The 14,499-nt window shown below is 48.0% G+C and overlaps 1 protein-coding gene across 2 annotated transcripts in view; it reads left to right on the forward strand.

The window, feature by feature from the left end:
* The first annotated feature begins 442 nt into the window (after positions 1–442).
* The window catches only part of TMEM33 (transmembrane protein 33), a 46,828-nt gene continuing 32,771 nt past the window's right edge, over positions 443–14,499 (forward strand). Inside the window, exons 1-2 of one of the 2 annotated variants that reach the window (XM_075333942.1) lie at positions 443–546; positions 14,375–14,430. In XM_075333942.1, the coding sequence (XP_075190057.1) occupies positions 14,386–14,430 (45 nt within the window). In that variant the 5' untranslated portion in view covers positions 443–546; positions 14,375–14,385. Of the gene's footprint in view, positions 547–642; positions 745–14,374; positions 14,431–14,499 lie in introns of those variants that run through there. The other variant, XM_075333950.1, reaches the window with a different exon arrangement.

The following is a 14,499-nucleotide window of genomic DNA, read 5'->3' on the forward strand; positions in this document are numbered from 1 at the left end:
CATCACTTCCGAGCCTGACACAGACCCCTGGGTGGCCAGCACTGAATCCATGGAGGCTACACCTGGGGAATGTACAATATCGTATCATTTTACATCCATTCCATACACCTGTACATCTTGTGTAGAATCCGGACAACCCCTTTAAATCAGGACAATCCTATTTCCTTATTCCACCATCACAGTATGAGCCTCTGCTTGTAATCACCTACGTGACCGCTCTGCAGAGCCCCCTCCATATTACACCAGCCCAGAACCGCAAATCACTTCCCCACCTCACAACCCATCCCGAGCCCGTGACGTCACATGACGGCCTCCAGTCCGCAGAACATTCCAGAAATGTCATTCTGGCCATCTCTCTCATTGGCTCTGCAAGCTGTCAATCATCATGACGTTCTTAGATTCGCGACTGGCCCCGCCCATTACTGTGCTGGAGACACGCCTCTCTTTCTTCCTCCTCTGTGGTCATTGGCGGAGGCGCTGAGTGACGTCATCGTATTGCAGTCGTTGCCGGAGGAAGAGTGTGTCCGGTACGGGGACTCGTGTGCGGTGAGGACTGGTTCGGGGACCGGGTGGGGGATGGGGAGTGTGGAGGATGGTGGGCAGAGGAGTGTGGGGGCGGGAGGTACGGCTGTGGGGTGATGGTGGGCTCCGGGAATGAATGGAGCACGGTGCAGGAGGCCGGACTGACCCTGCTCGCTGCCCGTACAGCCCGAGCCTCTGGATACAGTGTACCACTGCGTGACGGTATGTGGCAGCGCTGCTGATGTCACACATAGACCTTCTCTAAGGGCCTGTGCACACACTTATATTGGCAGCCTTTTATCCTGTGCGGTTTTCTTGCATACAGCACTTCCTAGTACCAGCAAAATGAATGAGATTTCTAAAATTTCCGGCAGATGATTTTTTGCAGCGTTTTTTCAAGCCTGCAGCAGGTCATTTTTGGGGGTTTTTTCCATCTTTTTTTTTAAACCCAAGGTAAAATGTATAAAAAAAAAAAAAGTGTGTTGTGTTTACCCATAGACAGCGGCTGGTGATGATCCTGTGGGCACATACATTAGGCAGTGTTCACACCTCGCGTTTTTGCTGCAGTTTTCTAGTGCGTTTTTTCCCATTCAGGATAAAAAAGCATTTTACAATAGCAGCAAAATGAGACATCTGAAATCTCATTCATGCTGCATTTGTTTTATTTTTTTTTTTTTTTTACCTGTGGTGTTTTTGTTTTTTAAACGGCATGTTAATTCTTTTTTTTTTTATTTTATTTTTATTTTTTTTAACCCATTCAATTGAAGGCACAAAAAAGCATTAAAATCCTCCATGAAGAGCGTACATAATGTGCGCAGTGTTTCCTGCAAAAAAAAAAAAGCACAATAGACACAGATTCTCAGAGCAGGTTTTTTTGCTGCAGGAAAATTGCTGTGTATATTATGGCGATGTTCACATGCAATCTTACTGCATTTTTTTTTTTTTCTGCAGCCAAAAACTTTTATTGAAAGTAAGAAAAAAAAAACTTTTTTTTTTTTTTTTTTGCTGCATTTTTGTTGTAATTGGTCTACAGTACGTGTTTACTAAAGTTTTAGGGTATGTGCGTCTGTTGCGTTCTGGCGTGACAAATATTCTGCAGCGTTTTGTCACTGTGCGTTTCAAAACACAGCCAAAACAGCTGTGTTTTGGATGTATCTTGAATGCAGAATTCATGCGTTCCGGATGGTTGCTCTCCCATAGGCCTCCTTCACACGTCCGTGCCTCCGGTACGTGTTTGGTCTGTTTCCTCATGTGCTGGAGACACGGGCACACGTAGACCCATTACAATCAATGGGTATGCGCACACGTACGTGTTTTGCCATGGACCGTGTGCTCCACACTTAGACATGTCAGTTTTTCTCCGGCATCGCGGGTGTCACACGCACTGCAGAAAACACACGTGCCTGTGAAATATAAAGAATTTCTATACTCCCCTTCTCCTGCGCTGCTGTCTCTGTCGCTGCTGTCACTTGCTTCCGATCCCCGCTCATTATGCTCATGAATATTCACTCCACTGCGGGCCGGAAGCAGCAGCAGCAGGGAGTGGGCAGGACCGGAGACCGTAGATCAGCACCATGGACAGCGACGCCAAGGACAGGTGAGCAGAAAGTTCCTGTTCTCCGTGTGTGATCACGGATAGCACACGGAGAACAAACGTGTGCCATAAACACTGCTCACGGAGGGCAATACGTACCTTTGCCACGTCCGTGAAAAATGTGCGTGCTTTTCACGGACATGTGAAAGAGCCATAGACAGTGGGAAAAGCATCCAAAATGCACAAAAGAAGTTACATATTGCTTTTTAGAACGCATCGATTTTGTAAAAAATTTGGCATCCAAAACGCAACGCGTGCATGGAATTTGCTTAATTCTCATAGACTTTGCTGGGGACGCAGAACGCATGCATTTACGCTGCAGTTTAAAACACTGCGTAAACGCATGAAAAAACTCAACGTGCGCACACTGCCTTATTCACAACAAGTGCAGCGGTTTTGCTTTCTCATTGCGAAAAACGCTGCTGAAAGAATTGACGTGCTCCTTCTTTCCCAAGCGCAGCAGTTTTTCATTTGTCAAGAAAATACACAAGACTTCTGAAATCTCATAGTGTTTACTACTAGTGTAATCTGCATAAAACTCATTAAAAACGTGGCAAAAAATGCAATGTGTGAACATGGCCTAGGACAGCTTTTCATGTAGGGTTTTTTTATGCTTTCAGTTGACTGGGTAAATTAAAAAAAAATAAAATTATATATTGTGGACGCCGTAGCTCTAGATACACAAGGGAAAAAATCTTAATGTGAACTAGATTTTAGAAATCACATTCTGCATGAAATATAATGGTTCTCCATTAATGAACTCCTGTGTGGCCAAAGCAGTCATCAGCCGCCTCTTCCATCACAAGGATCCGAAATCTAAAAAGATTGGTGCAAAAATGTAAGCAGTTCTTTGATGGCTTGTGACTATCCGTCTTCCTCTTGATTACATTCCAGAGGTTTTCAATGGGGTTCAGGTCTGGAGATTGGGCTGGCCATGATGTGGTGGTCGTTCATCCACACATTGATTGACCTAGCTGTGTGGCATAACGCATTGTCCTGCTGGAAAAACCAATCCTCAGAGTTGGGGAACATTGCCTAAGCATAAGGAAGCAATTGTTTTTCCAGGATAACCTTGTATGCGGCTTGATTCATACATCCTTCGCATTTATTAGTATTGTTGTTTCTAAATGATTCTGAACTTGTTTTCTTTGCATTATTTGAGGTCATAAAGCAATGTACCGTATTTTTCCGCTTTATAAGGCGCACCTGATTATAAGACGCACCCCCAAATTTAGCTGAAGGAAAAAAGAATATATTTTTTTTAATGTTAAATGGGGTCCAACTTATAATGCCAGTGTCCGTCTAACAAGTCATATAGGGTATATGTCCCTCATAGCCCCCCATCCTAAAATTAGCCCCCCTTAATCTGAATATACCCCCCTTGTGCTGGGACACGTACCCCTGTGCTGCCCCTATAGATGGCACACCTCCCCTGTGTTTGATATGGCCCCCATACTGCTGCCCATGGCCACTATAGATGGCACATCTCCCCTGTGTTAGATATGCCCCCCATACTGCTGCCCATAATAAAATAAAACACTCTTTCCTTACCTTCTCAGCGCTGTAATCCCTGTGTCTCCCTCAGTGGGGTTGAGCTCCGGCCTCCTCCACTTCCTGGTTCTTGCTGCCGGTCATGTGATCGGCACGGCAGAGTGATATCACCTCTGTGTGCCTTATCACAGACAGCAGCAGCAGAGACACCGGGAGATCAGAGCTGGAGGTAAGTAAAGCTTTTTTTATTTTACTATGGGCAGCAGTATGGGGGCCATATCTCACACAGGGGGATCATGTGCGATCAAAGGGAGCACAGGCAGATATAATATGCCCCACTGCCCCAGCCCATCAGTGCGATGCGGTTTCAGAACCACGCTGATGGACAGCGGCAGTGCATATTATATGAGCGGGAGCAGGAGATCTAACGCTGCCGCCAGCTGCTTTTACCTGCCCCCAGTACCGCTCCAGAGCAGACCCTGCAGTGTGTGTATGTATGTGTGTGTGTGTGTAATATATATATATATATATGTGTGTGTGTGTGTGTGTGTGTGTGTGTGTGTATGTATGTATGTATATGTACACCCCCCCCCCTGTATATTCGGTTTATAAGACGCACCCCCTACTTTCCCCCAAAATTTGGGGGAACAAAAGTGCGTCTTAGGCTATGTTCACACTAGAAAAATGATTTTTCTTAAGAAATTTCTTAAGAAATTTCTTAAGAGTGCACCTGTGTTAAAAAACGCACCAAAAACGCACCTGCGTTTTTGCCGCGTTTTCGGTGCGGTTTTGGTGCGTTTTCGGTGCGTTTTTGGTGCGTTTTTACCGCTGGTTGCTCCCTGCGTTATTGTGCCAATTATCTATGGCAAAAAACGCAGTTAGCTGCAGAAAAGAAGTGACATGCTCATTCTTTTTCTTAAGAAAATCTACTGAAAGAATTTTCTTAAGAAAAAAACGCAGTGTGTGCACAGCTAATTTTTTTTGCCATAGGTTTTGCTGGGGAATGTCTGCAGAAAGGTTACAAGAATTTCTCAAGAAATTTCTGCAGCAAAAACGGACCCAAAACGCAGGTAAAACGCAAGTAAAAAACGCAGTGTGTGAACATAGCCTTATACAGCGAACAATATGGTATTTTGTTATTTTGACAATTTCTCATTTTCAGAAAATAAATACAAAATTTATTGCTTGGAAATTTGGAGACGTTGTCAGTAGTTTATTGAATAAAAGAACAATTTACATTTTACTCAAATATACCTATAAAGAGAAAAACAGAAAATATGGAAGTGGTCTCTTAATTTTTGCCAGAGCTGCATATATCAAATATACGAGAGATTTTTTTATTATTATTATTATTATTATTATTATTATTTATTTACTACAAGATATGTCATGTATCTTTTTTTGTAGTTGGGGAAAAAAATCTAAACTCTGTTAAAAAAAATATAAAAAAATAATAATAAATATAGATATATTATTAATTTCACCATTTTAGTGAAAGCGGAGTAAAAAGATATTTTTTGTTTTTTGGGGGGGTTTTTTTAGGCCTCCGACTGTCAAAACCCCAGGCTGTTTATGTGGTCATGTTGCTGTTTCAAAGATAGTGTCATGCAGATTTTTATTGCTCTTGTATTGAAAAATTGTTTTTTATTCATTTGCAAATTAGACTTAAGGGCTCTGGGCATGATTAGAGCACTTCCAACCTTCTGTTTCCCCTACTCTAATTCCTCCCCCCTCTGTTTGACGGACAGCTCACTGGCTTGACTACAGGCCGGCAATAGAGTCAGGGTGGCAGAGATTTGGAGCACTTAAGCCTCATTTGCATACAGCAATTTTTTTTCAATCAGGGAGCAATGGATTTCCTTAGTAAAGGCACAGGAGTCTTTCTTAGGGTATGTGCACACGTTGCTTTTTTTTCCGCGCGGAAAAAAACGCACCCTCTGGCAGAGGGGAGAATTGTAAACAATGCTTTTTGAGAAACAACGCATCGAAAACGCATGCGTTTTTCATGCGTTTTTCATGCGTTTTTCATGCGTTTTTCATGCGTTTTTTTAGGTGCGTTTTTTAAGACTTGTCAGTGATAATAAAGTTGGTTGAACACAGACCTTTGGAAAAAAAAACCTGTGATGTCATTTCCTTCTCCACATTCTGTTTGGATAAATGGGAGGGCTTGGAATGGAAGGAGCACCATTTGAATTTTGGAAAAGTTGAAATAAACTTCGCGCACCAAGCCCCTTAGGTACCTATACGTCAGAAAACCCCCACAAGTGACCCCATTTTGGAATCTGCACCCATCAAGGATTTTATTCAGGAGTATATTAAGCATTTTGAATCCACAGCTACTTCACCCAAAATGTTGCTGTAGCAACAATATTCTCACTTTTAGGCCCGTTTCACACGTCAGTGAAAACACTGACGTTTTTCACTGGCGTGTAAAACATGCACATGTCCCTCCGTGTGCCGTGAATCACGGCACACGTGGGTTGTCTAAGTGCAATCCGGGCTCCGTTCTCCGTGGCCCGTGATTGCACTTAGAGATTAACTCACCTGCGCCCGCTCCCGCTCTCCATGGTGCTGATCGCTCCCGCGGTGCAGCATCCGGCCGGCGCTGACCCCCGCAGCAGCTGCTTCCGGGTTGGCTGTGTCGTGCATCATGAATATGCGCGACAATAATGAGCCGGCACAGAAGGAACAGGGAGGACGGGCTGCAGAGGACATCGCTGGAGCCGGGTGAGTTAAAATGTTTTTTATTTTAAAAGCACGTTTTTTTCTGGCACGTGTCTCATGGATCACACCACTGTGTGGTCCGTGGGACATCAGTGATGCCAGAAAAAAATGGACATGTCTCCGTGCGGCAATCACGCACACGCGGGTACGCCGCATGGAGACACGTGCAGTGAAAAATCACTGACGTGTGAGCAGACCCATTCATTATAATGGGTCTGCGTATGTCAGTGATTCTGGTACGTTTAAAAAAAAGCACAAACGTCCCAGAATCACTGACGTGTGAAAGGGGCCTAAGGCTATGTGGCCATGATCCAGCGACATGGCGTATAGTACACAGTGCCAGCCTTCCTGCAGCTGCCCATGCCCACGATTTGGGTTCAGGCTGCTGTGGAGCTCTATGCTACCTGCAGAGAACACTCTCGTCTCCGCAGCATAAATTGACATGCTGAGGCTCGGGAAGCCACGCTACCGGTCAGTTTATGCTGCGGAGAAAAGAAGCACAGTGGGCATGGGATCTCCAAAAATCCTTCCACTGTGCTTCTACTGCACAACGCAGCGTTATGGACGCAGGGAAAACACTCAGCGCCCATAACGCTGCAAACCCTGATTGTGGACACACAGCCTAAAAAGCGTCAATGGATGAAGGGATGTCAAATATATAGAACGTCCTACCCCCGCCAGCATATTCTAAGCTGGCACCTTTAGTACCTTTCATGTGGCACTAAAGGGTGCCTAGCTTAGTATTTATCCAATAAAAAAAAAAAAAAAATGAAAAAAATGGCGTGGGGTCCCCCCTATTTTTGATAGCCAGTCAGGGTAAAGCAGACAGCTGTAGCCTGCAAACCACAGCTGGCAGCTTCATCTTGGCTGGTGATCAATTTGGAGGGCTCCCCATGTTTTTTTTTTTATTTATAAATAAAGAATAAAAAAAAAATAACATGGGGTCCCCCCAAATTAGATCACCAGCCAAGGTGAAGCTGACAGCTGGGGTCTGGTATTCTCAGGGTGGGAAGAGCCATGGTTATTGGACTCTTCCCAGCCTAAAAATAGCAGGCCGCAGCCGCCCCAGAAGTGGCGCATCCATTAGATGCGCCAATCCTGGCGCTTCGCCCCAACTCATCCCGCGCCCTGGTGCGTTGGCTAACGGGGTAATAAATGGGGTTGATACCAGATGTGTAATGTCACCTGGCATCAAGCCCAGCAATTAGTGATGTCACGGCGTCTATCAGACACCCGACATAACTAATTGACAGTAAACAAAAGCAAAAAAAGACAACAAAAAATGTTTTATTAGAAAAAACACTCCCCAAATCATTCCCTTGTTCTCCAATTTAATAAAAAAAAATGGGTCCGCAGAAATCCATATGGATGTCCCACGTCGCCTCTGGACCTTCTAGAATATGGGGGCACGTTCAGGAAACGTATCCCCCATTTTCTAGGAGGGCAGACCCTCCATTTGAGGAGAGTGGGTGCAAAAATCTGCACCCACTCTCCCCGGGTCACAGCTGCAGACTGCGAGCAGCCAGCACAGCTCTCTGAACACAGTGCTGGCTGTCAGCTGCTCTGCACATGTGACCGGCCAGCGTGCACTGTGAAGGAGGAGGGGGCCGCGGGGGATCAGCGCTGCGACCGGACAGGTATGTATGACACCGGGGGGAATTGGGGTGACCGGGCAGGGCCTGGGGAACAGTTTTCTGTCGCATGTGTTATTGCACATGCGACAGAAATCATAGGAGCAGGGCGGCCGGTGCGCTACTGTGCGCGCGGCCATGTTGGATTTTCGGGAGGGGGGTCGGGGGTCGGGGCGGGCACTTTGGCGACACCGGGGGCTTTGCCAGGAAGTGAGGTCAACAGGAAACCTCTTGACCTCACTTCCAGGTAAATGCCTGCGTTCTGGCGTGCCGACAAAGGCCGCGGACCGCAACAAAAAAGCAGGTCCATGCGGTGTAGCTGCGTTCTGACCCCACATCATTGATTTCAATGGGGGAGAGAACGCAGCCACAACGCACAAAAGAAGTGACATGCTGCTTTTCTTTCCGCACCGATTTTTGGCATCCAAAACGCTGCGGAAAGAAACGCAGCATGTGCACTGATTTTTCAGCTTTCCCATACACTTTGCTGGGAAAGCTGAACGCATGCAATTTGCCACTGAAACGCTGCGGTTCAAAACGCAGCGTTTCCGCGGTAAAAAACGCATCGTGTGCACACAGCCTTAGTGGTGAGAGAGCGCTACCATGTTTGGGTTCTTGGTACTTGTAATGAGCTGTTAGTTGTCCACCACTTGGACAACCCCTTCTCATTCCTCTTGTTTGCCCCTGTGAAAACAAATAAGCCTATACTCACCTCCGGTGCGGCTATGGTTCTAGTGATGTCTGAAGTTGCTTTCACGGGGCCCATGTGACATTATGACACACAAGCCCCCCAAACTAATAAGCGCCTGGAGTCTGTATCCCTGCCTTCAGACAGGATGACTTCCTGCTCAAATGTCCGAAGGTGGAGAGAAGGAAGCTAGAGCTGATTGGTCGCGTGGCTCGCGTGTGATAACAATGTCACGTGGGCTCCAGGAACGTGGCCTCAGACATCGCTGGAACCGTAGCCACATCGGAGGTGAGTATAGGCTTCTGTTTTTATTTTTTTCTTTATTTTTACGAGGCTTTTGCTCATTACAAGTACGGAGCACCGAGCATGGCAGTGCGCACCCATCACTAATCATTATCTTTCAGAGAGCAACTTGGTCATAAGAACCATTTGGGGTCTTGGACTGACCTGATAGATTCCATTTAAGGAGTTAAACACCAATTTAGAAAAAAAAAATAAAAATTCAGATATAGAAGATAACTTTGATTAAATAAGATGCCAAATTTTTGAGTTTTACGTGCAATAGAGGCTCAGCAGACGTCTGCGTTCTCAGAATCCACAACTTTCCTTTTCTGCGGTCTGATTTTCAGCAGTGATTTCCTTCACTTTTTAATGTGCTGTTTTTCACACTCCCTTTTTCCAGTGTGTTGTAATGTACAGAACCCGCTTGGCTTTCAGTCACTGCCTCCAGCAGTCTGATGAAATCTCCCAACATGGAGTGCAGAAGCCAGGCAGATATTACATTTCTTAAAAGGAACCTGTCACCAGTTTTTTGCCCTATAAGCTGCGGCCACCACCAGTGAGCTCTTATATATAGTATTCTAACATGCTGTATATAAGAGCCCAGGCCACTGTGTAGAGCGTAAAAAACACTTTATAATATTCACCTAAACTGGTTGCTCCGGTGGATGGGCGTCTTTGTCCTCCGTTACCGGCGCCTCCTCTTCCGGCTATCTTTGTCATCCTTCTTCTGAAGTCGTGGTGCATGACGCGTCTACGTCATACACACTCGCCGGCATTCAGGTCCTGAGCAGGGCAGACCAAAGTATTGTAGTGCGCTTGCGCGGGACCGGAGAGTGTGTATGACGTAATACGCGTTATGCACACAGGCTTCAGAAGGAGGACGAAGATGGCATTTGAGCCACATCCACTGGAGCGACCGGTTTAGGTGAGTATTTATTATAAAGTGTTTTTTATCTTCTACACAGCGACCTGCGCTCTTACATACAACATGTTAGAATGCTGTATATAAGAGCCCACTAGTGGTTGCCTCAGCTTCTCAGCTTATAGGGCAAAAAACTGGTGACAGGCTCCCTTTAAGAGGAGATTTTATATATATATATTTTGCCTTGCTCCAAAATTGTGTCCTTACAGTGACAACCGTCGGATTGCCCCGCCCCTCCACACGTATTGGCCGCTCGGCCCCGCCCCCCTGCATGGATTAACCGTTCGGCCAGGCCCTCCCCCCGCACGCGATGCTCGCTAGGCCACGCCCCCGCACGTGATGCCTGCTGGCCCCGCCCCCCGCATGGATTAACCGTTTGGCCAGACCCGCCCCCCGCACGCAATGCCCGCTAGGCCCCGCACGCGATGCCCGCTAGGCCCCGCCCCCGCTCGCAATGCCCGCTAGGCCACGCCCCCGCACGCGATGCCCGCTGGCCCCGCCCCCGCATGGATTAACCGTTTAGCCAGGCCACGCCCCCGCACGCGATGCCCGCAAGGCCACGCCCCCGCACGCGATGCCCGCGAGGCCACGCCCCCGCACGCGATGCCCGCGAGGCCACGCCCCCGCACGCGATGCCCGCGAGGCCACGCTCCTGCACGCGATGCCACGCCCCCGCACGCGATGGGCACCTGTACACCACCCCCCAGGACTACTCCTCCCATTATACTCCTCCTATTATACTCCTCTCTGAGGGGTTCGCAGCATGGGGGATGGAGCACGATGGGGGGTGCCCAGAATGGGGGGATGAAACACGATGGGGGGTGCGCAGCATGGGGGATGGAGCACGATGGGGGGTGCAGCGTGGGGGATAGAGCACGATGGGTGTGCAGAATGGGGGATGGAGCACGATGGGTGTGCAGAATGGGGGATGGAGCACGATGGGTGTGCAGAATGGGGGATGGAGCACGATGGGGGGTGCGTAGCATGGGGGATGGAGCACGATGGGTGCACAGCATGGGGGGATTAAGCACGATGGGGGGATTGAGCACGATGGGGGGTGCGTAGCATGGGGGATGGAGCACGATGGGGGGTGCGCAGCATGGGGGATGGAGCACGATGGGGGGTGCGCAGCATGGGGGATGGAGCACGATGGGGGGTGCGCAGCATGGGGGATGGAGCACGATGGGGGGTGCGCAGCATGGGGGATGGAGCACGATGGGGGGGTGCGCAGCATGGGGGATGGAGCACGATGGGGGGTGCGCACCTCCCCCCAAAACACACACCGCCACGCACGCACGCACGCACTGCACAACACACCACACACACACTGAGAACCACAAACACCGCCCTACACAGACACCCACACACACAGACAACGCCGCACACACACAACACCCAATACACAAACACCGCGGCACACACAAATATACGCACATACCGCACAACACACACTGCACAAAACATACCTCCCCCCAAAACACACACACGCACTCCACACCCACACAAACCGCGCAACACACACAGCACCACACACACACACAACGCTACAGACACACAGCGCTCCACAAACAACGCAACACACAAACAACAGCGCTCTCACCCCCCGCCACACCCAGACAACACCCAGAACATGTACAGCCCCTACACAAACACTGGCAACTACATACAACATCGATATATATATAACAAAAATCATACATTAACTACACAATACGTGAATTCTAGAATACCCGATGCGTAGAATTGGGCCACCTTCTAGTATTATATAAAGACGCACTTTAGATTTGGAGATAAAAAGAAAAAGGGATCCGTCTTGTTCTCCGGTGGTGTCTTGCCTGAGGAGGGGGAGGTGACAGCGGTGGTGGAGCGGGGTCACAGGAGGCAGGGGTGAAGCAGTGGGGGCTTTGTGGGGCAGGGCAGTGCGGTAGGTGTCACAGATACTCTGTCGGCGGTGCGGGCTTCAAACATTGGCGCCTGTAGTCGGCGCGTGCGCAGATTGAGCTTTCAGTTCAGTGACAAGCAGAGATCTCATCTGCACACACTGAACCTCTGGGTGTCATTTTTCTTAAGTCCGCTGCTGGGAGATCAGTGGGCCGGAGGCGGCGTGTGTGCAGAGGAGATCTTGAGCGAGAGCCCCATCTGTGCATGCGCCGCCTCCATTCGCTGTTGCTTGAATCCCGCACCGTTGACAGACTTTCTCACCCACTGCACCGCCCTGCTCCACACAGCTCCCACCGCAACCAGCACAGCACCCATTCTCCACCTCCCGGTAAGCTACATTCGCATTATAAGACGCACTCTTCATTTTCCTCCAAAATTTTTGGGAGGAAAAGTGCATTTTATAATCCAAAAAATTAAAGGTATTTTTATTTATTTTATTTTTTTTCCCTCGTTTATTAACTTTCATAGTACCATGCTCTTATTATTCACACAATGTGTTCTATAATCTATTGCTATAAGCGGTAAATCAGGGGGGACACACAGCATGGGGGCCCGAGAGGTGAGGGGGCCACTGCCACCACCAAAGCAGCAAACCCCTTCTGTCACAGACACATTATGATTAACTGTTGGACAGCAAAGGGCCCCTGTAGTGTTCCTGCACAGGGGCCCCATCTGTCTGTGACCACCGCAGGAAACCGTTAATTCCATATTCTTAAAGGAAAAAAAACACTTAATACATGTATAGAATCCCCCTCCTCCCTATTAAAAAAATAAACAGCTTTGACCTCCGTGCCCTAGTGATGTAACCAGGGAATGATTTGTTTCGAGTGTTTACTTTTTGGGGTCATTGAACGCATTTCCTGAGGTGATAAGATACAGTATTATCAGGGATGTGATGATGATAGATAAATCCGTGCAGATCAAGGGCCTCCCATGCGCGGGTCACCTTCCCCTTGGAGGGTCACTGGTTTATGCAAATGTATCCAAATGCTTGAAATTGATACTGGTTTTACCGCCACTGTAGTAAAATTGGCCACAGCAGGGGGAAAGAAGCAAAAATTAAAGGCAACCTGTCTCTGAGATTTTCTGTTATAAGCTGTGGCCACCCCAGTGAGCTCTTATATACAGCATTCTAGAATACTGTACATAAAAGAGCCCAGGCCGCTCTGTAAAACATAAAACATGTTTTATTATATTCTCCTGCCGGGTGTTCTGGTACAATGGGCGTTGCTGGTCTCAGTCCGGTGCCTCCTCTCTGCAGAGCTCGCCGTCCTTCTTGCTCCGTATGGATGATGGCCTCCATTGCGCTCCTCCACACTTCTCTCTGACCTGTCGAGAGCACAGCAAAGTACTGTATTGCGCAGGCGAAAAGTCAAAGACCGCCGCGCATGCGCACTACAATGATTTGATCTGCCCTCAACCGGGCAGAGAGAAGTACGTAGGAGCGCAATGGAGGCCTCTGTGTGGATGACGTAGGACACGTCATCCACATTGAGCAGGGAAAGAAGACGGCGACTGCACAGGAGAGTCTCTAGACCGAGACCAGTGACTCCCCCCTAGGTGAGTATAATATAAGTCTTTTATATGTTATACAGAGCGGCCTGGGCATTTATGTACAGTATTCTAGAATATTGTATATAAAGGCTCACTGGTGGTGGCCGCAGTTTATAGGGGACAAATCTGGTGACAGGTTCCCTTTAATTACCAGCCTTAATATTTCCCCCCCCCCCCATACATTTCCATAGTATGAGGAACATAAATAATCTAAGAGAGCTGACATGTCAGAAGTGGAGGGAATGATAGTGATGGTGGAGTAATGTCACACAATACCATACCAGTTAGGCTGAGCACATGGCAAGTAAAATGAAGCAAGTGGAATGCGATAAAAAAAAAATCACACTTCACCTGCACCCATGTTACTCCGTGGGGTCCCTCCCATGAGCGATTCTTTTTCTCAACGCTCATCGGACCGAGAAAACAGTCGGGTGGAATCCGATTTTTCACTCACACCCATATAAGTCTATGGGTGCGAGAGAAACGTCGCACTACACTCTCGTTACACTGGAGTGCAGTTCAATATACACATCAGCTGAGAATGAAGGAAATTACGCCCGCCCCCTCCTCCGCAGTGTCCCGCCCCCTCCTCCGCAGTGTCCCGCCCCCTCCTCCGCAGTGACCCTCCCCCTCCTCCGCAGTGCCCCGCCCCCTCCTCTGCAGCTGTGATGGCAGGATCGCATCACAGTGGATTGACAGTGGCATGACACTTGGCTTACACTCCAGCAGAGTGGGAGCCGAGTGTCACGCGATTCACTTGCATTTATACCCGTGTTTCCCCAGCCTTACTGATGCATTTATAATAATTCTCCAGTAGCTATTACTTAAAAAAAAGGAGAGGAATATCTTGGACATTGGAAACACCCACAAGTGTAAAGCTGTACTATAATGTATACTGTGATGGACAAAGCGTTAATACAATTTTTTTTTTATGACACCATTCAGACTGAATAGTGCTGCACTGTATAATCTCACTATTATATTACTTAAACAACCATAGTAAAGGTTTCTTCCCCTTCTTTCAGATTGAGCGGACATGGCTGACTCCGTCCCTAACAGCCCCCCTCAGGGAGGAGTAGTGGTAAGTAGGCTATACATAGCCATAATAGAGATCGGTCCTCCTGAGATCCTCCTTGTACTAGATGTGGCA

This window comes from Anomaloglossus baeobatrachus, chromosome 1 (genome assembly GCF_048569485.1).
Source record: "Anomaloglossus baeobatrachus isolate aAnoBae1 chromosome 1, aAnoBae1.hap1, whole genome shotgun sequence".
Classification (NCBI taxonomy): domain Eukaryota; kingdom Metazoa; phylum Chordata; class Amphibia; order Anura; family Aromobatidae; genus Anomaloglossus; species Anomaloglossus baeobatrachus.